Source organism: Trichosurus vulpecula, chromosome 7, assembly GCF_011100635.1.
Source record: "Trichosurus vulpecula isolate mTriVul1 chromosome 7, mTriVul1.pri, whole genome shotgun sequence".
Classification (NCBI taxonomy): Eukaryota; Metazoa; Chordata; class Mammalia; order Diprotodontia; family Phalangeridae; genus Trichosurus; species Trichosurus vulpecula.
The window spans coordinates 81,879,035-81,897,981 of record NC_050579.1 but is presented as its reverse complement, the minus strand read 5'-3'; the positions used below and the strand labels follow the sequence as shown (position 1 = coordinate 81,897,981).

Sequence of the window (18,947 nt, the reverse complement as noted above, 5' to 3'; positions counted from 1 at the left end):
TGTTTGTATGGGGAGCTTTTATCTTGTATTTAGAAGCTCTTGTATTTAGAAGCTCATCTACAAAGTTAACATGGAAATACTCTTTCTATTGGAAATACAAGACAGATTGAGGAAGTTCTGTTTATAAAGTGCTTTAGAAACACAGATACCAAGCAGTGGCCCTCCTACCCTGCATCCTGGCTGTAAAACCTGAAAAATGCAATCAGGTACCCTTGATGAGGTGCTTGTGCTTGGACCCTAAATTCTAACAGCCTCTGCTTGAGTGCCTGTGCCTGAACCCCAATTCCAAAACACATCCAGTTCTCAAAACATATTCCGTCCCAGGCTGTCTCTCTCTAGCTAAAAGACAGCATGCCCCAAAACTTACCTCTGCTTCTTCCTTAGTAAGCAGCTATGCCCAATTATAGATTGATTTCCAAATGCTAATAATTGACTCTACACTGAGTCATAACCATATTTACTATTCACTGACCTTTCTAACATGTTTCCTAGACATAGGATTTTGTCTAACAAAACATTAGATTAGAAACTAAATAGAGATTCCCCTTTAGCCCCGACAAGTAGTGAACTTATTGATGTTTCATGGTAAAAACCACACCCCCAGTAACCCCCCTGTGGGCTATTTCCTAGAGAACTCTGGGTAATATGCCTGTGCAGTAGATACTAAATGTGCATGTTCCTTTAAGAACTAACCACTTCCTAAACATGCCTTAACCACTCCCTAATCCCACCCCAAACACCAAACTGACATGTTTCCCCTTTTAACCCTTTATAAAAACTCCCCCCCGCACCCCTCTATGGTTGCAGGTTCCCTAAGAACCCTTGCCGGCTGTAAGCATGAAAATAAACTTTTGCAAACTTGACTTAAAGATTGCTTGGGTCCAAGAATTCATTCCAGGAGGCCTCACCCTGGGAACTTTGGTTTGGGATCCCTGAATCCCTGGGTTTTTCCCCCAACACCTTCATTATCTCAGTGTCTGATATTCCGTTTTGGTTGAGAATCACCCAGGACATTATTCAATTTTGTACTATGTTTAAGGTCATCAGTTAAAAATTCAAACCTGTCAAAATATTTACTAATTTTATTATAACACTTAAACTGGTCACCAGTTCAGATCCACCTAGAGGGGGAAACTTGTAAAATGTTCTCTAGAAGGCTATGCCTCACTCATGTTCCTACCTCTACCTCAGTCCTGAAAAAAGTATCCCCTAAGTTCCTTATTTAGTTTCTTAGCTTTGGTCTTAAAATACAACTCATAAAAAGAAGTATACTTACCTAGACATGTAATTTCATTGGTATAGAGATTTTCGAGATGAGGAAATACTTTCTATTAATGCAGGTTGCACCTGATCAGCTACGTATAGTCTTAGAGGATTGCCAAGAGTACTGAAAAGTGAAATGACTTGCCCAGGGTCACACAGTCAATATATGTCAGAGGCATGACTTGAACTCATATCTTCCCCACCTTAGAGCTAGTTCTCTATTCACTAGGTCCTGTCTTTAATAGGATTATAGGTCCTAAGCTGGGAGACACCTCAGGGGCCATCTAGTCCAACTCCCCTCTTTTTACATATGAGGGAACTTGGGCCTAGAAAGCAGTGACTTGCCCAAGGTCATATACCTAGTAAGTGGCAGAGACTTGAACCCATAGCTTCTGATTCCTGGGAGGATGCTCTTTCTGTTACACCCTGCTTCCTTGTTCTATATGTATCTGAGTATGCATATGCAAGCAAACCTATGTCCACCGATGAGCACAAAGGTCTTCTCCAGAAGCATGACAGGAGCAACACCATTCAATACCATCATCAACACCAAGCTTAGGGATTCCTGAGAAGCTCACAATATAAGCAATGCCACACTTCACAACATGCCTCATTGCTCCATGAAAAGACACCAGAACAGGTTATCCTGATAAAATGTCGGCCAACTAAGCCTCACTCTGTTCTGATGATCACCAACTAGGTGCAATACGTTTCAAAGTCCCCAGAAAACTTGTAATCTACCAGACTGCTGTTGCTAGTTCAGCAGCCCCACATAAGTGATTAGGACACTCTGTGGTCCTCTGCTCCTTGCTTTACAGTGAGTTCTTTTCCCTCCCCCACCCCCAATCCTCTCAACACTTAAAAAAAAAGTACACATGACATTGTAAAGTCATGTCTAAGGGCTGCTTTTGGCAAAGACATTGTTTGGTATCACGAGAGAAGCAAAACAAAGGACATGATTTCTACACTCCTGGCTGTCACTGTATTTCAGGCTTTTTATTTCTACAGTGAAATGTACCCAAACTCTTAACTGAATCAGTAATTTTTCTTCTTAGCTCACAGGAGTATTTGAGTTTCAAATGGTTGGAATATGGTAAAGTGCTTTGGTCTTGTAGATGGTGACTGCTAAATAAACACCAGTGTTTTCTTTGCAATTTTTAAACTAGATACATAGACTCACCAAGTCTCAGGATTCAAAGGGACCACAGAGGTGTCCACTTGTCCAAGCTTTACCTGAAAACAAATCCCTTCTAAAACATTCCTGAAAAGTGGTCATTCAGTTTCTTCTTGAAGATCTTCAAGTAATGAAGAACACACTACCTGATGAGAAATCCCTTTTGGCTTTTAGACAATTCTATAAGGAAGGGTTTATTTTTTTTCTGCCTAGGCCTACATCTCAACTTCCACCAGTTTTTCCTAGTTCTGCCCTATAGGAACAGACAGAGCAAATCTAATGGGCTCATTTGAGTTCCCCTACAACCTAATTCCAATCTGCGACGAAAAACTACAGATACATGACCTTGCAGTTAGAAACACAGATTAAGCTTCTTAAGGCCTGAGCACTAAGCTTACTTTTCTACTGATTTGCTCTTTGGAAAAGTCACTTTGGTTACCCTCAGATGAAAAATGAAGCTATTCCCTGGCTTTGCAAGAAGGTTAGAAAGTCAAAAGTGAAACCATCTAAGAATTAGCTTAAAATTCCTCCCATGAAAAGCACCAAGTATGTGCTCAGACACATGATGCCATATATTCATAAGAACTGATGAACCACTTTCACCAAATGGTTTGGGCTGGTGAAAGAAGCAATGGTTACTAACCAGGGTCCTCAGGATTAAAGTCAGGGGAACCAGGCATTATCTACTCTAACTAGTGAAGTTTTTTTAAAAAGGCAGGTTTAAAGTGGAGAATCCCTGGTACATTTTAACTCAAACTCTGTGCTTACCAAATATCATGACTGCCATTTTTCCATGGATGAAGAGACATCACCAAAAGTACCTGCCTTTAGGCCATTACTTAGAAAACAATTGGCAGGGAAAGTCCCAAAGATGGAGTAACTTCTCAGTATAGGTATAAACATTAGGTGTGATCAATTACATAGGTTTAGGATGATAGGCCCAGTGCCATAGAGTTTTGCCTGGTTTTGCATTTTATCATTTTTATTTTCTTATTGCATGTTGCCTCAATTATATTTGCAAATTGTCTCTTGCCAAAATCCAGAGGAGAATAAATTACATATAGCTGCTAATCCCTTCTCTTTTCCTTCCTGCTAAGATTTCAGACTTTCCCTCCAACCTTCATATTCTATCCATTTCCGCCTGTGCAGCTGGGACTAATAATACAAGGGTAACATATGAAGAGGGAAAGAGACAAAAGGAGAATGATCTAAGCCTCCTTTCCTCCCTTCATCATGCCTAAGAAACTCTCTCTTTCTCCAGTGGTCTCCCCTCATCCATTCTCCGTCAGCCAACTTCCATTCCCACCAGAATACCATTGCCAATTTACTCAAAATAAATTGCATACCTGGAAACATTTACATGCCTGCATGTTCCCTCAATGTGATGTGTAAAGGTTGGACTTACTTAATTAACAATAATGTATAATCACTTTATGGAAGCCCCAGATTTTATGAATGAGAATAGCCTGTTTCAAAATTTTGTTTGTTTACAGGGGTCTGTATACTAACAATTAGTGTACTACATTCTATTACCCTGCTATCCTGACTAAATCAGAATTCAAATAACTCTTACGTAAATAAAACAATTTTTTTTAAAAAGGATCTTTCCAGAATGTCAACAAAACCTTTGCCATGGCAACATAAAAGTACCACAGAAGTATTTGATCCCATGCAAGGTTTTGCTCAACTTCTTTAAATAAAACAAAATAAATTTTTCTAAAAGATTCAAAGGGAAAGTGGGCTTGTCCCCTGAAATTTTTCAGCATCAATAAAACATGACAGTGAGAAGAAACATGTGCCTGTTGATATTCTCAAGAAGTCAACTAGGGTTGTTTGGCAGAATCAATCAACTGAAAATGACTGTGCATGATCTCATTAAATTATCTTAATGGTAGCATTGGAGGGTTTCTTTGAAGGGAACTTGAAGCAATGAGAAAAGTTGCTTTTAATAAATCCAATGAAACTACATAAGAGATTTTTTAAAACAGATAATTTTTGTTTTCAGAGAGGCCAATGTAGAGAGTGAGTCTGCGTGGAAAATTGATGGTTAGAAAAATAGCTTTCTTTTTTTCATTCATAATATTTATTTTGGAAAAATATTTTAAAAATGAATTTCTTCATTAACAAAACAGTAAAAAAAAACCTCAAATAACATTTGCACAATATTCCATAAATACATTTATATACAAAAAAATATAGTCACATAGACCCGAAGTGCCTTTGTACATATTTACCAAAAAATTTAAATTATAAAAAATGAACATCACAAAATACTCAAGCTTTACAGATATCGTGAAAATATTTTTACAAATCCAAAAAAATAACACACATTTTTTTCCACCTAGAAAAACACATTTTAGTATCAAAAAGGACGATAAAGGCAGTGTTTGTGTTTCTAATTCAAGAAAAGACTGGCTCATAAGAATCCAAAATATACACTTCAGGCAGTGCATGCTTCTTATGTAGTAATTAAGTCCATTCATTTAAATATATATATTTTTTAAAAAGCAACTGTCCATAGTGCAACGGGAAAAGTCATTAAAAAGGCAGTGCAACAGGTTTCCTTGAACACCAACCCAGCCTGGTGTCCAGCTCATTTTGCAGTCACTTGCTAATTTCAGGAAGAGAACCAGCTCAGTCTGAATTTAGTTTCTCAGCAGCAGTCCGTGAAGGGATCTCCCTTTCCTCTTTCAGCAGCATTCGTTGGGGCATATATCCTTGGAATTTATTTAAGAGAAACAGAAATTTTGACATTTTTACACCTAAAAGAAGCAGAAAAAGAATTGTTATTCAAAAATATAATCATCCTTTGAACTCATCCCTGTTGCTCTCTCCAAAAGGTTAATAGGGCTTCTTAACATGCTTGAACAAGCCAATCTACTCACCTCAGTTGCTATGATGCACTCATCTTTTTCTTCTGATATGACATATACTGACTGGTACTTTGTATCTTTAGAAGTGGAGTATACAGATTCTGGCCTTTTCCGTTCTGATGCTTCACCACTGAAAATCATAAATGCCACGTAAGGAAAAACAAGATTAAAGAAACTCCCACAGCTAAGAGTAAAACACATCAGCGCCACTATTCTGATACCACCCAGCTTCTTCACCCAGCCTCATCTCTGGAAGACCCAAGCCCAGGCCATTCAGGGACTTACCCTTTCAGTGGTGTGGTACTCTTGTCTTCCACTCCAGGGTCATGTGTCTCATACTTGGCTTCACACTTGCCGTGCTCCTCCCTGGAAGGGTCTTCATTCTTGAGATCATGTACCAAATTATAATCCACTGTTTGATAGCGAGTCTTGAAGCCATTTTTATCTGAGTTGTTTTCCCCATGGAAATCCGCTTTCTTGTTGGTGTTCTTGATTTGCGCAGTGCCGATGACACTAACTGAAATGTCCTTTTCCCGCTGACAGTTGGCCAGATTGTTCATGGTTTCAGTCTCTCCCCGGCACGCGTCAGCCGGGGGCTGCCGTTTCTGGAGCTTCAGCCGCACGCAGACTACCACAGCGGCACACCCCAACAGTAGCATAAGGACCAGAATGATGCCAGCACAGACAGCAATCCAAGGGAATTGCCCATTCTGGCCTTCTATGAATTTGTCTGGAATCACCACCACAGGAGGCTCAGGGAGCAAAAACTGACAGTTGAGTCCTCCGTAGCCCCTGGCACACTCGCACACGTAGCGGTTGTTTCTCTCATGGCAGGTTGCCCCATTGTGGCAGGGGCCATGTTCGCATTTACTGACGGGGGCACTGCAGTTTTTCCCTGTGTATCCTGGGGGGCAGGTGCAAGAGTAGTCATTTACTCCATCTTGGCAGGTACCCCCGTTCACGCAAGGGAAGGAAGCGCAATCATCCATATTGTTGTCACAGTGTCTCCCAGTGAAACCAGCCTGGCATTGGCATAGGTAAGAATTCCCAAGATCAACACACTGGGCTCCTGGAATACATCAGATGAAGAAGAGTCTATGTATCACTCTACCATCGTATAAATTGTTCAACACATTCAGATACTCCAATAACATGAACAGAGAAAAGCACCAGTAAGATAATGACCTCAGAAAGGCCAGCCATGACCCTCTAGCTTGCATGCTGAATGTAAAGTCAAAATGATTTGGGGTTTTTTTATTTTATTTTCATAAAGGTTCCCTTTAATCCAGTGACTCTAATAAAGGAAATTAATGAGGCTGGTAGAACTATTTCTACCTTAATTCTTCTCCCCAGCTTTTCACCCTGTTTGTTTGCTTTGGAAAGCTCAGACAGTAAAATGAGGCTGACTGTAAACAGACCACATTTCCTTCCTTGGTTCTCATATACTAGCACACCAGATTGCTATTTTGGGGTGACAGAAGACTACAGAGCTAGGCTTCCCTCCAAAAGAAAAGTGATTCTGCTGCTATCACAATGTGGCTTAATAGAATGAGACCTGGCCTCAAGACTCATTCACCTAATTTTCCATGTGACCTTGAATAAGTCATTTTACTTATTTCTGCTTCATTTTCCTTCTCTACAAAATTAAAATATCGCTTCCATCCCATTTCCCAAGGATATTGCGGGGATTCTGAAGAAAATATTTATAAAAATCACTAGACTGCTTTGAAAAAAGCACTTTACAAACACAAGGCAGCATAGGATAAAAATATAAGTTTGGCTTGAAAGCAAACACCAACGCACTTCTGAAACCTCTTCATTTTAGTTTTACTTCCTAATGGCAGGCCTTTAAAAATATTGCCCGACCCCCACCCCTAGATTCTTAGATTTCTTTTTACCATTGGAACAAGGTGAGCTGCTGCAGTAGTCAATTTTCTTTTCACAGTTAAAGCCAGAGTAACCCACTGGGCAGTGACAGGTGTATCCTCCATCAGGGTTATCTGTGCATCGGCCTCCATTGAAGCAAGGGCCATCGGCACACGTCATGGCACTCAGCTCACAATTCTTACCATAGAAGCCAGGTGGACAAGTACAGGAATAGCTGTTTTCGAGATCCTATGGATGAAAAAGGAAAACATTGTTTCAGGTTGCACCTACAAAAGCCCACTCACTCATTCTCAAACAGGGCTTCCCCACACGAGATCAGCATTCCATTTTGTTGTGGACTTCAACTTACTGTGCAGCTTCCTCCGTTTTTGCAAGGGTTGGCATCACATTCATTGATCTCAATCTCACAGTTGGCGCCAGTATATCCTGGACGACAAGAGCAAGTATAGCTTCCTTGACCAGTGTTGGTGCAAGTCGCTCCATTCTTGCAAGGCTTGTGATGAGTACAGTAGTTAAGGTCTACACTCAGAAGAAAAGGGTTGGGGAGGAGGAAGACAAATGTTAAATCCAGAAACATTCTTCTCAAATGGGCTGAAGGAAGAGTTTATAGGCATATGATAGACAACTCACCTTGGTTACAGAAAAGACCTCCCCAGCCTTCCTGGCAATTACACTGCCAAGGCTGTTGACAGGTCCCATGGAGGCAGCCTGGGTATCTGATGCACTCGTCACAGTATCGACCCTGCCAGCCAACTCTACACCTAAATTTTTTAAAAGAAGAAGAAAATAAAAAGTCAGATTGAAAATTGATACCAGAAGTCATATAACATACTATTGACCAAGAAAGTGACCACTCTTTTCCTTAGTAATCTTTTTTATACTTCCATTGATAAATTCCCACAGACCTTAATCTTAGGCAAATCTTAGACAAATAATAAATAAATGGCTTCATACAATCCTATAAATATATCAATATTAAATTAAGATTAATGTTTCTAATATATAACTACCAGAATTATCCTTCTGAGTTTCTCAAATGACCTTTCAAGCCAACTTAACCCATAAGGAAGAGGGGGGAAGAGAAAGGAAGGAAAGAAGGAAGGAAGGAAGGAGGGAGGGAGGGAAGGAAAGGAAAGGGAGTGATTGGAGGGAGGGAAGGAGAGAAAGAAGGAGAGAGAAAAAGAAGAGAGAATGGAAGAAAGAGAGAAAAGAGGAAAGAAAGAAAGGAGGAAAGAAGAAAGAAAGGAGGAAGAAGGAAGGAAGGGAGGAAGAAAAGAAAGAAAGAAAAACAACTTTTGGAAACTTACTTGCATTCTCCAGGCTTGTCACAGAATCCATGTTGCTCATCACATCCTGGCAAGCAGATTGCTAAAAGCAAGTAAGATACACAGTAAGTTCATCCTCAAAGTACTTCCTCAAAATACTGATGGTTTCTGCTGTTTTATGTTTTGGGACAAACCCTCTTCCCCAGTTCAGTTAGTTAATACCAGCTGAGCTAATCTCCCAAACGTGCTGTATTTATCTAGCTTGCCTAGTAACTGAGAACTTTACTTATCACTAGGGATGAGCATTCTTCTTAATACAGTTGCACATAGACAAAAAGGGGCTCCAAAAACCCCAACCTCCTTTCTTTTAAGAGAGGGTCAGAAGTCTTTTCCCCCTCTTTCCCCCCCACCCAATTCTATGCACAAAGCTCCACCTCTTAATATCCCAGAAAGTGTGTGTAGATAAGAGTGGACAGCTGGTATGCAGGGTGCCAGGGCAAGACAGCTGCCCTATTGTCTATTCTCTCCCAGCAGCTGCCCCAGTGCAACAATACCAGCCCCCTCCCCCCAACACACATTCCCCCTCCCCTTCCCATACATACATACTCAGCATGTACACACATACACACATCCCTTAAACCAATGAGAGCAAGGCCTGCCTTCCCTGACAGCCTATCCCAGTAGAGATCTAATCTATGGCACGCGCAATGGGGGGAGGGAAAAAGGAGAGACTTACAAATTTGAATAAGAAAAAAAAATAGTTTAAGTTTATGGCTACCCTACCGGGAAAGCGATGAGAAGAGGGGGGAGCAGAGAGACATAGAAAGAGTCTGGGAAGGGGTAGAGGAAGGGGGCTGCAGCATTTTGAGCTGATTTACTTTGCCAGGTTATGGAATTCATTAAGAAGCTCTGTAAATTTTAATTCAACAAAGCCAACTAGGGACAATGTAGAACTTTAAAATGATCTATATATTAATACAATATTTTCCAAATCCAAGGAATTGTGAATATGTGGCACAGTAGCATGTACTTGCTAATTTACAGCTCCCCTTCCCCACTTAATGGGGAATACAGCAGGTTGGCCTCCTCATCCTTACCCCTAAAACCACACACACACACACACACACACACACACCCCACACCACACTCCAAATGCAGAGGAGCTCCTTTGGACACAGGACAGGCAGGGTCTGTGGCCTTAGAACAGCTGATTAAAGGTCCTCCTAAAAGCAAGGGGAGGAGGGTGGAGGGACCGTCAGAGTGACTCTGGATAGTGGCGCTAGGACCTGGCTCCTGACTGTGCAGGGGTAATCTGATCCCTTCTAGGAGGTTGGGAGGGGTAGAGGCTGTTCAGATCCGGGAAGAACTGGGTTGCTTTGCAAGCTGCAGCCACCACTGGGGTCTCAAAGGCCAAGCGTGCAGTGGAGTTTATTGGTAGAAGCCCAGCGGAACTAGACTCAAAAACCAGCTTTCCTCATTGCCCAGTCCCTACCCTCCCTTCAAATCCTGCTTTCTCCACTTCCGGCACTCCTATTGCTTAGCTCTAGAGCTGTCATGCCATACCCTGTGGAGGTAGGAGCTAACCACGTGACATTTAAATAGCAAGTAATCTGGCAGGTAGAGTGGTTTCACTACAATTGTGCCAGGATAGTCCCTTTCCTTGTGCATGCATCTAAACCTGCTAAAGGGCATGCAGGTTCTGTAACATTACATTGTGCATGTGTACACACTGGCCCCATAAAATTTTTTACACTGACTGGGCCATCTAAAGAAAACCACACAAATAAGGTTTGTACATGGAGATAAGGATGCACTGAAGAGGATCCTCCTCTGATGCCTCTTCTTGGTGGGGAAGTGACCCTGGGTTTGAAAGATTCTGCCCTGTTGGAGCTTACCAAGCTGAAAAGGTTTTGAGTAAGGGCCAGCCTGTTGCGGGTAGATGAGCCTCACTAAATTTGGAGAGTCTACAAGTAACATATTTTTAGCCACAGAAATTCATGAATACTGCCAGCAGTCAGTGGAGAGTTTACCTACACCTTAAAACATTGGAAATAATATGTGTGTAGAGAATACACACATGAATGCCCTCTTTGGATGAGTGCACCCATCTCTTTATGTGTATGTACAGAGATAGAAGTATAAACATATACAGCTACTTGGTGTGTATATATAACAAAGGGCATAGAGATCCTGACACATAAGGCGCTATGACAGGACCTATACAGGAGAAAATAATGACCTATGTTTTCCATAGGAGCTTTAAAAACATTCACAAAAATGCACACAGAGGGGTTAGATAAGCTTATTTCCTAGCTTCTTGCACTCATTCCTAAAATCTTCTTTTCTAGCTGTTCACTAAATTCTCAAATGAAGGGATTGGACTAGATTGATCCCCAAAGTCCCTTGATTCCATGACTCTGGATTATTCCCCCAGAACTTTGTGAACAGTCCCTGTATATGCTGATCCAAAAGGGCTGGGAGGTTGATTTTCCTCTCAGGGAAAAGACACTCACGTTCAGTGCAGTACTGGCCTTTCCAACCAGGATTGCAGACCTTCTCTCCTCGCTCCCCACACGTGAAGTGGCCAAAGGCATCATCTCTGGGTCTGCAGAAGACTGAGCAGCCCTCACCGTAGTAATGCTCATCACAGACAAATCGGTAGGAGTACTTGAGATCAGTTCGACTGCTACTGTGCAGGTCCTGAGACCACTCTTCCCCTACCGTCAGGTGCCGCTGTGTGGCCAGTCGGCTAATCAGGCGATCAGGGTTTTCTACCAAAAGAAGATGCTATAGGTTAGCCCTGCTTGACAAAAAAGAGGCATAAGGCCAAATTTTCCCCCCAAAGTTTCAAGGTGAATGAGATTGGGTTTGGAAGAGTTTAGGGTTGGAAGAGAACGGGTAAAAATAGGAGAGAGGTGTTTATTTCAGAGGCAAAGCAGAATGAGGTCAAATCTGTATTAATCCAGAAACCTGCAGGCATAAATATTTACCTGTAGTGAGATCATCTGGTGAATCTGTGTGCAGAGCTTCGATGATAAGTGAGAAAGTGCCCTTGAGGAAAAGGAAGACAAAATTAAATAACTGCAGGAAAATATTAGGGAAAAAATCATCAAAGATGCAAGACTAAGTCAACAAAAGGAAGGTAGGTATGAACACATTCATATGTTGAGTAGGGTCTCTCTATATGATGTCTTTTGCCTGTTTTCACTTTTCTCAAGGAAATGGAAGAACTTTTTGAAGAGTAGTTTCCTGGCATGTTTTTTCAGCCTGTTAGTACAGGATATTGTGCTTTTTTTTTTTTTTAAGAGAGAAGGGAGGGGGAGTTGGAGAGGGGGCGGGGTGGATGAGACTTGAGGGCAGTTGTCATTAATCTTTATGCTTAGTTTACCCAGGATCACACACTGAAACGGAGGGGGGTAGAAGGTCGGGGGGAAGGAGATGGGGGCTGGAAAATGAAACCTTTGGGAATTCAACGCTGTGTAGATAATTATTCAACCAGCTTCTAAGAAGGAGGTGAAATCAAAACTTTCCCATTTAGGAGATTTCATTTTTAGAAGAGACAAGATAACGTAGAAATCTAGAGGATTCTGCGTTGTTTTGCTTTGTTTTCCCCAAGTGTTTAAAACCTACACTTCATCTACTCTTTCTTCAAGAGATATCCTTCTCGGGCAGCTTAGTAAATTCTTATAAATCCTGAGACCAGAACCCCCTTCTCACCCTTCATAAGTGTGCCCCCTTCATTCTGTTCCCACACGTCCATCATTCACAGTTTTCCAATGCACTTAGCCCTTGGATCCCCACCCTCCCCCTAACCCTCACCTCGCTGAATGAGAACTAGTACAGTCTTGTCCTTGCCCGTCCTTGTCCTATCACCTTAGGCAATGTACCCTTCCCTTTTATTTTAGGCTTCATCCATCATGGCCTTGATGGTTTTAAATGGAGAGTAAAAAAAAAAATTAAAAAAAAAAAACACACTTACTGGCCAGGTGAAGCCGAAGGGGAAGCGGATTGGGTTGCTAAAGGCTGGGTCTGCGTTGCTGGAGCTGTCAGGGACACTGAAGGAGTTGGCCCCTAGCACCGGGGTGACCGCGCTGCCGTAGGTGCACGGAGGCTCCGGGGACACGCTGGCCTGGTAGTGTTTTAGACACACACGGAAGAAAGTCTTGCAATCGCACTGCAGCAGCCCTGAGCCAGAAGCGGCGCTCGCGCTTCCTCCCCCGCTGCCCCCGCGGCAGCAGTTGCGGTTCCCCAGGAGCCCCTTCTTATTGACGAACTCTTGAAGCTTCAGCTCAAACACCCCGGAACTCCAAACCTGCAGGGGGAAAGAGGAAGAAAAGGAGTCAGGAAGGCAGGACCCTCCAGGGATCAAGGGAGTTTGTCAGTTTGGTACACCGACAGGGCGGAATGATTCCTAGGAGCCCCTCGCGCCCACACACACACACACACACACACACACACACACACACACACACACACACACACACACACACACACACACCCCTCCACCTCCAAAAGCAACCAAGCTGAGAAGAAATGAGCTTAGACTAACCCATCCGACCCTTTCCAAACCTCGAATCCCAGAGAATGTGCGGGTGTTGCAGCTAATGCTAATGTTTTGACCCGTAGATGTTGGGGACAATCGTCTCTAGATTTACAGTTGTTCGTAACAGCAACAGTTTACATTACCTGTGTTCCTCTTCTATCCTTCCCTCAAACCCGACCAATACAGTAGAACCTCAGGCCAACCCCAACAACAACAAGCTCCCCTTCTTTTCAGAGTTTTTTCCTAAGAAGTCGAACCAAGACACTTACCTGGCAAAGCAGCGCGGAGAAGACTGCAAAGGTCAGCATGGACTGACGTCCCATGGTGGGCTGACTTGATTTTATCTCTTGTCTGCTCTTCCTTCTCCCCCCTCCTCTCTTTTTCTTAAGATTAGAGAGGATTAAAGGGGAAAAAAATTATTTCAAAAGCCTGGAGAGAAGAAATCTCTCGTCCCAGGCTGGTGGAGTCAGGGTTTTCCTTTTGCAAGAACCTCTTCTCTCTCTCTTTTCTGTGAGTGTTGTGGTTGCTTTAGATACACGCCCTTTCGGTGACTGACAGCTGTAGTGGATGGCAAAAAAAAAAAAAAAAGAGGGGGAGAGATTGTTTTGAAAATATATGTGTATATACGTATATATAATATTCTGAATGTCAGCTTTTGGCTTTCCTCTTGTCTCTTCCAATCCACAAGGAGATAGGGCTCTTTTTTCTTCTGTCTTCGCCTTGCGCTTCTTGCCCACCAAAAAAAAGAGAGAGAGAGCAAGACGCCAAATGTTTAGCTTAATTCCCAAGAGAACAGCGAAGAGGCTTCTTCACAAGCAAGATTAAAAAACGGCGATCTGGAAATCCCTATAGGCGAGGTGATAATCCCCGGTGGCTTCGGAAGAAGGGAGAGGGGTGGCTGGTTGTTGTTTTGTGTGCGGGTGTGTGTGCGCGCAGTTCTCTGGCCGCTGTGGATTGTGGCCGGTAGATGTCAAGCAGCAGCAGCGGCAGCGGCAGCAGCAGCGATTTGTCAGAGATCACTCGACTCTTATCTCCTTAGCCACAGCAAAGATTCGGGCTGTTCGGGGTTTTTTGTTTTGTTTTGTTTTGTTTTATGAATCCAAGCAATAACAAAAGAAAAAAAAAAGAACCACACACAAAATCAGAGTGTTTCGATGTCTTAAATAGCGAAATGTATGCGCCTGCTTGTTGGCCCCGGGTCTCTTCTTGTATGTGATCTTTGCTCTCTGCCTGCCTGGGTCTCTCACCGAGTGTGAAGCGCTGAGGATCTGACTCTCGCCCGGCGCCTGCCGCCCTTATATCCCGCCGGCCGCCTGCATGGTTAATGAGATGCAAATGAGCAGCCCCCCAATCTGGCGAGAGCTGTCACAAAGGAGCCACTTTTCCAAACCCTCCTCTCAATGGATCGCCAAATGGTCAGTGAGCTGTAAAATGTGCAATCCTCCTCCTCCCCTACTTCCCCCACCCCTCACCCCCTCCGATCCTCCACTTCTCCCCTACCTCCACCCCTCCTTCTTCCTCACATAACACAAAACGCACTCATTTACATTCCTGCAAAATTTTCACCGCAAGAATCCCCCTTCTGCTCTCGGGAGATGGTAACACCGCCCCCCCCATCCCTTCTCCCTCGTATTCCCTCCCTCTCCCTTCCCGGCAACAAACACACACAGACACACAAGGAAACAGTGGAGAAAGCAACACGCTACCACTCTTTTCCAGCAGGAAAACAACTTCCAACTTCTGAGATCTGGAAATTGCCTCTCGAAATTCTCCAGTAGCCAAGGCGCCCCCCACTCCTACTTGCAACCGCCCAAGGATACCCGTAGCTTCAGAGAAAGTGCGTGCGTGTGTGTGTGTATGTCTGTGTGTGTGTCTGTGTGTATATGTGTGTGTGTGTGTGTGTGTGGTGTGCGTGTGTGTACGCGCGCGCGGAGGGGGGGGGTGGTTATTCATTATTCAGAAATACATCAGCTTCAGGATTTGTGAACCTAAATCTGTTCCAGCCCTCATCCAGAGCGTTTAAAAGGAAAGCTCTCTGAATCCTGGGCGTGGGAGATGGGAAGAAGTGTAGCGAAAGTTGGAAACAAGATCAACCATAGTTTCTCAAAGTTTGGGAACTTCTAAGACAAGACCCCATGGGAGATTCACCCCAAAATCGAGGAGGATGGAGGGAAATCACGTGATGGGGCTACTGAATGGAATAACCGAGAAAAAGGGATTTTTACTTTCTGCCACCTACCCCTTACCCCCTACCCTCCACACCAACCACCTTCCTCCTCTGGAGGTTCTCCTTCCTTCCCACGAATTACCATATATGTGAAGAGGAGGGGCGAGGCGACTTGTTTCACGCCACCAGGGAAGTCGAGAACCCTAAGCTTACCCCGCGCGATTATTATCCACTACCTCCATCTTCCTTCGTTTCTCTTTCTCACTCCCTCCTGGGTCTTCCCCCCCCCCCCCCCCGCCTCCTTCAGCTTGGTAAAAAGTGAGTTTGGTGTGTGTCGTTCGCGTGGCTGTCATTAAGGCAGTTTGTTATTGTGCGAGGGCTGAATCAGTTGGCTCTTTGTACTCTCAGCTGTATGGTAATGCAGACAGCACCTGCTCCCTGCACAATACCAGAGAGAGAAAGAGCTCCCCTCGGCGCACGATACTGCCTCTGCAACAATGTCCGGCACATATTTTAAAGAGATCCCTTCCAGCCAAAAAAAAAGAGAACCTCTTTACACCAACCGTCACCTTATTTTTTTTTTTACACATCCATCAGACACTAGAACTTTTGTTTTGCTTTTTTTTAAGGGGAAACGAGTTTATTGGTAGTGACGGTAACACATATATAATACATATCACATAATTTCTCTAAAAGGGGGGTGGAGGGGGAAATCTTATGCTTGGAAAATGAGATTTGAGGAGGAAAAAAAGTGTGGACTCAGATCCATAACTCCAATATAAAACTTTGGAATCGGGTATAAACTTTGGATTCTCTCCTCTTCCCCACCCCCACCCTCCCTCTTAACAACACCTATAGGAGTTCATTAGGATGCAAGGTGTAACTGTCTCAGTAAATGTCATTTTAATTGTAACAGATCATTTCAACACAGATTAAGCCAGTGTGTGTAGCTGGCTACAATAACCTCACTGTAGGTATATGCCTCCCTAAAAGCTTTATTATGGCCACTTTATTGGGTGGAAACGTGCATTTGCATGGCAAAATGTGACTTTCATTGAAGCAGATGTCTTGATCACAAATTATCGTACAATGCATGGGGAAAAATTCTCAAACACTTCTTAAAGTAAAATTACTGGTAATACCAATTAAAAGAAAATCACTTGATGAATTCATTCATGGCTGCCCATCCTGGCTAGTTGGCGACTGTAACTATAACCCGGAATTGAAAGCATCCCTATTGCCACCGGGCTGCCCAGATACCTGAGAAGTCTAAATGGGACCCACACTTTTGTAAACTTTAGCCTTAAAAAAAACCTGATCTACTGAGGTTGAATACAGACTCTGCCATAAATAATGTGCATTTAATTTTTAAGGAGTAAGGTGTGGATAGCAAATTTGGCATCAGGAGAGAATTATTTCTGTCCTTACCTACTTTTAGGTTTGACTTAGCACTAATGGTGCTTTCTTATAAATTGCCACGTTCGTAGCTTTGGTAATTGGACCTTCCCTACCTCTTTGAGGTGCTGTAAGAGCTTGTAGGGAAGTGTTAACCTGTAGATGACTAAACAGCTCCAGCTAGAGCGAAATGTAATTTACTCTTGCCATCTAGTGTCAACATCTTTCTTTTAATTAGATCGACACTTTTTAGGAGTGTTCATTACAGATCTGTCTGCCTTCTACATCAAAGCATAAGTAATTCTACCTTTCTACCTACCTACCTACCTACCTATATCAGCTATTACTGTCAAATGGGGAGATTATGTATCCCGAGTGGTACCCATAGTTGAAATGTTGAGTGGAAAGAAGGAAGGAATGGGTGTGTGGAGTGGATGTGTGTGTGTGTGTGTGTGTGTGTGTGTAAGCGTAAAACCTTCTCTAGGGATAAGGTTGGTTATGTATCGAGATAAGTAGTGGTATATAATTTCAAATCTTTTAATCGGATGATCAGGATAGAAATGGATTCATTTGCATACCTGTTTAAAAAACTGGAAATAAAAAGTTCCACGCGCAAGGGCTTAAACCTTAAAAAAAAACCCTTGCCCCCAAATCTTTAACAAACCCCCCTCAGTATCAAGTATTTGTTAAATTGACGGCGCACAGATTTCTCGATTACTGCGGCAAAGCGTAACTGAAAGGCATCGTAAAATCCATCAGAATCCTGCCCAAAGCGTTCATTCTTTCCCAACTTAATTTATGCCACGCGATTCTGTATTGGGGAAATCAAGCAGAAAGCTCTTTTTTTCTTCGTCTTTTTTTTAAACTTTGCTTTACCTCCTCCCTCCCTTCCTCCCCCCTCCCTTCCTTTCCTTTCTCCTTTCTCCCTCCTTCTCTCTCTCTCTCTCACTCTCTCTCTCTCTCTCTCTCTCTCTCTCTCTCTCTCTCTCTCTCCCCGTTCTCTCCCTCTCTTCTTCTCTCCTTCTCCTTTCCCTTCTCTCTCCCCCCTTCTCCCTTGTCTCTGTGCCTCCCCTCCCCCTTTTCAGATGCTGGCCTAACGGGGAGACTGTTTAACTTAAGTGTTTCTATAGGAGGCTGTTGTAGTTTAACTCCTGCCCACCAGTAGCTGGGATGAACAAAGGAGGGACTCGAGGTCTAACTATTCATCCTTTCTTTGCACTTTAATTTTCATTGATTGTGAAGACAAGGGGAGCCCTTAGGGATTCGAGCTGAAGGGGGATGACACGCCTTTAGACGCGATCAGCCCCCTAGCCAGCCATCTGCTCCTAACCAAATGGCGTTTTTTCACTCCCCAACTGCATGTCTCTATACTCCCATAACGAAGAACTCAGAGCCCCCCCCACCCCCCCCCCCCCACCCCCCGCCATGCAAAAGGGTCTTAAGTTAAAGTATGTTAAATAGACCTGGCATGGTATTTGCCTCAGCAGCCAGAATTGTCACCGCCCCCCCCCCCATAAATCCTTACCTTGGTCATTAAGAAAGTGCTGAAAACTTTCTTTTAAATACTTTTTGATCTCTCAGCAAATTTACTGTACTAAGTGAAACTCATTAAGGTTTAGAAGGCATCAGTCACATCGGAATGGAGAGAGGGGTTTTGCTTTCTTCTTGAAAGCCACACACTGACAATGGCCTGGATCCCTCAGATTATCAGGCCAGGTTCCAGCGATAACCACAGCCCTGGAGGTGCACTGATTTCAGGTTGTACTGTAACCACAACTACCACAAAGTTAATGAGTCTATTCTTCTCTGGTACCTGCATATATCTACTTGCCTATCATTTTTGCACTTTCTGAAACCCATCATGAAAATTACCAGCCAAAATGATCATCACAACCAAATAATATTTCCTGTCACTCTGGTCTCAGTAATTCTAGCTAAAATACACCTATTGGAATCTTCCTTCCCCCAAGCCAAAGAAAGCCTCTCTTCCCCCACCTAGTTGGAGAAGAGTGAAGACCATTATCCCCAAAATGGGCTTCCCAACAGTTACAGGTTCAGTTTTCTGTGTAAGAGATTCTGTAGAAGTGGGTATTTTGTGTTCTTTCAGGGTCACTAAAAACTGAATATCAAAAAGTTCATCTCAAAATAAGTCTCTCTCTCTCTCTCTCTCTCTCTCTCTCTCTCTCTCTCTCTCCTCTCTCTCTTTCTCCCCCTCTCTCTCTCTCCCCTTAAAAAGACAGAGTGGAGTTCAGAACTAGGAAGTTAGACATTTTTAATTAGTCAATCTTGTGTTTATCAAAAAATGCAAAGTTGATTGAAAAGAGGGACCCCAAACTATCTTAATTTGTATTATCATCAAATTTCCCATCAAAATATAGTT

General features: G+C 43.1%; 1 protein-coding gene across 1 annotated transcript; it reads right to left on the bottom strand.

The window, feature by feature from the left end:
* Nucleotides 1-4,508: 4,508 nt before the first annotated feature.
* On the bottom strand, nucleotides 4,509-14,358 carry DLL1 (delta like canonical Notch ligand 1). The gene is made up of 11 exons (XM_036768918.1): nucleotides 13,275-14,358; nucleotides 12,442-12,774; nucleotides 11,453-11,513; nucleotides 10,976-11,233; nucleotides 8,505-8,565; nucleotides 7,828-7,958; nucleotides 7,547-7,716; nucleotides 7,209-7,425; nucleotides 5,596-6,379; nucleotides 5,323-5,440; nucleotides 4,509-5,199 (listed from the first exon to the last, which is right to left on the bottom strand). Exons 1-11 carry the CDS (start codon nucleotides 13,326-13,328, stop codon nucleotides 5,194-5,196), a joined length of 2,193 nt encoding a protein of 730 aa, XP_036624813.1. The 5' UTR covers nucleotides 13,329-14,358; the 3' UTR covers nucleotides 4,509-5,193.
* Nucleotides 14,359-18,947: the final 4,589 nt, after the last annotated feature.

Coding starts and splice junctions, on each gene's coding strand:
- DLL1 (XM_036768918.1), bottom strand. CDS start 13,328: ATGGGACGTCAGTCCATGCTGACCTTTGCAGTCTTCTCCGCGCTGCTT. Junction 11,234..11,452: donor ACCAGATGATCTCACTACAG/GTAAATATTTAT, acceptor TTCTTTTGGTAG/AAAACCCTGATCGCCTGATT. Junction 7,959..8,504: donor GACAAGCCTGGAGAATGCAA/GTAAGTTTCCAA, acceptor TAAAAAATTTAG/GTGTAGAGTTGGCTGGCAGG.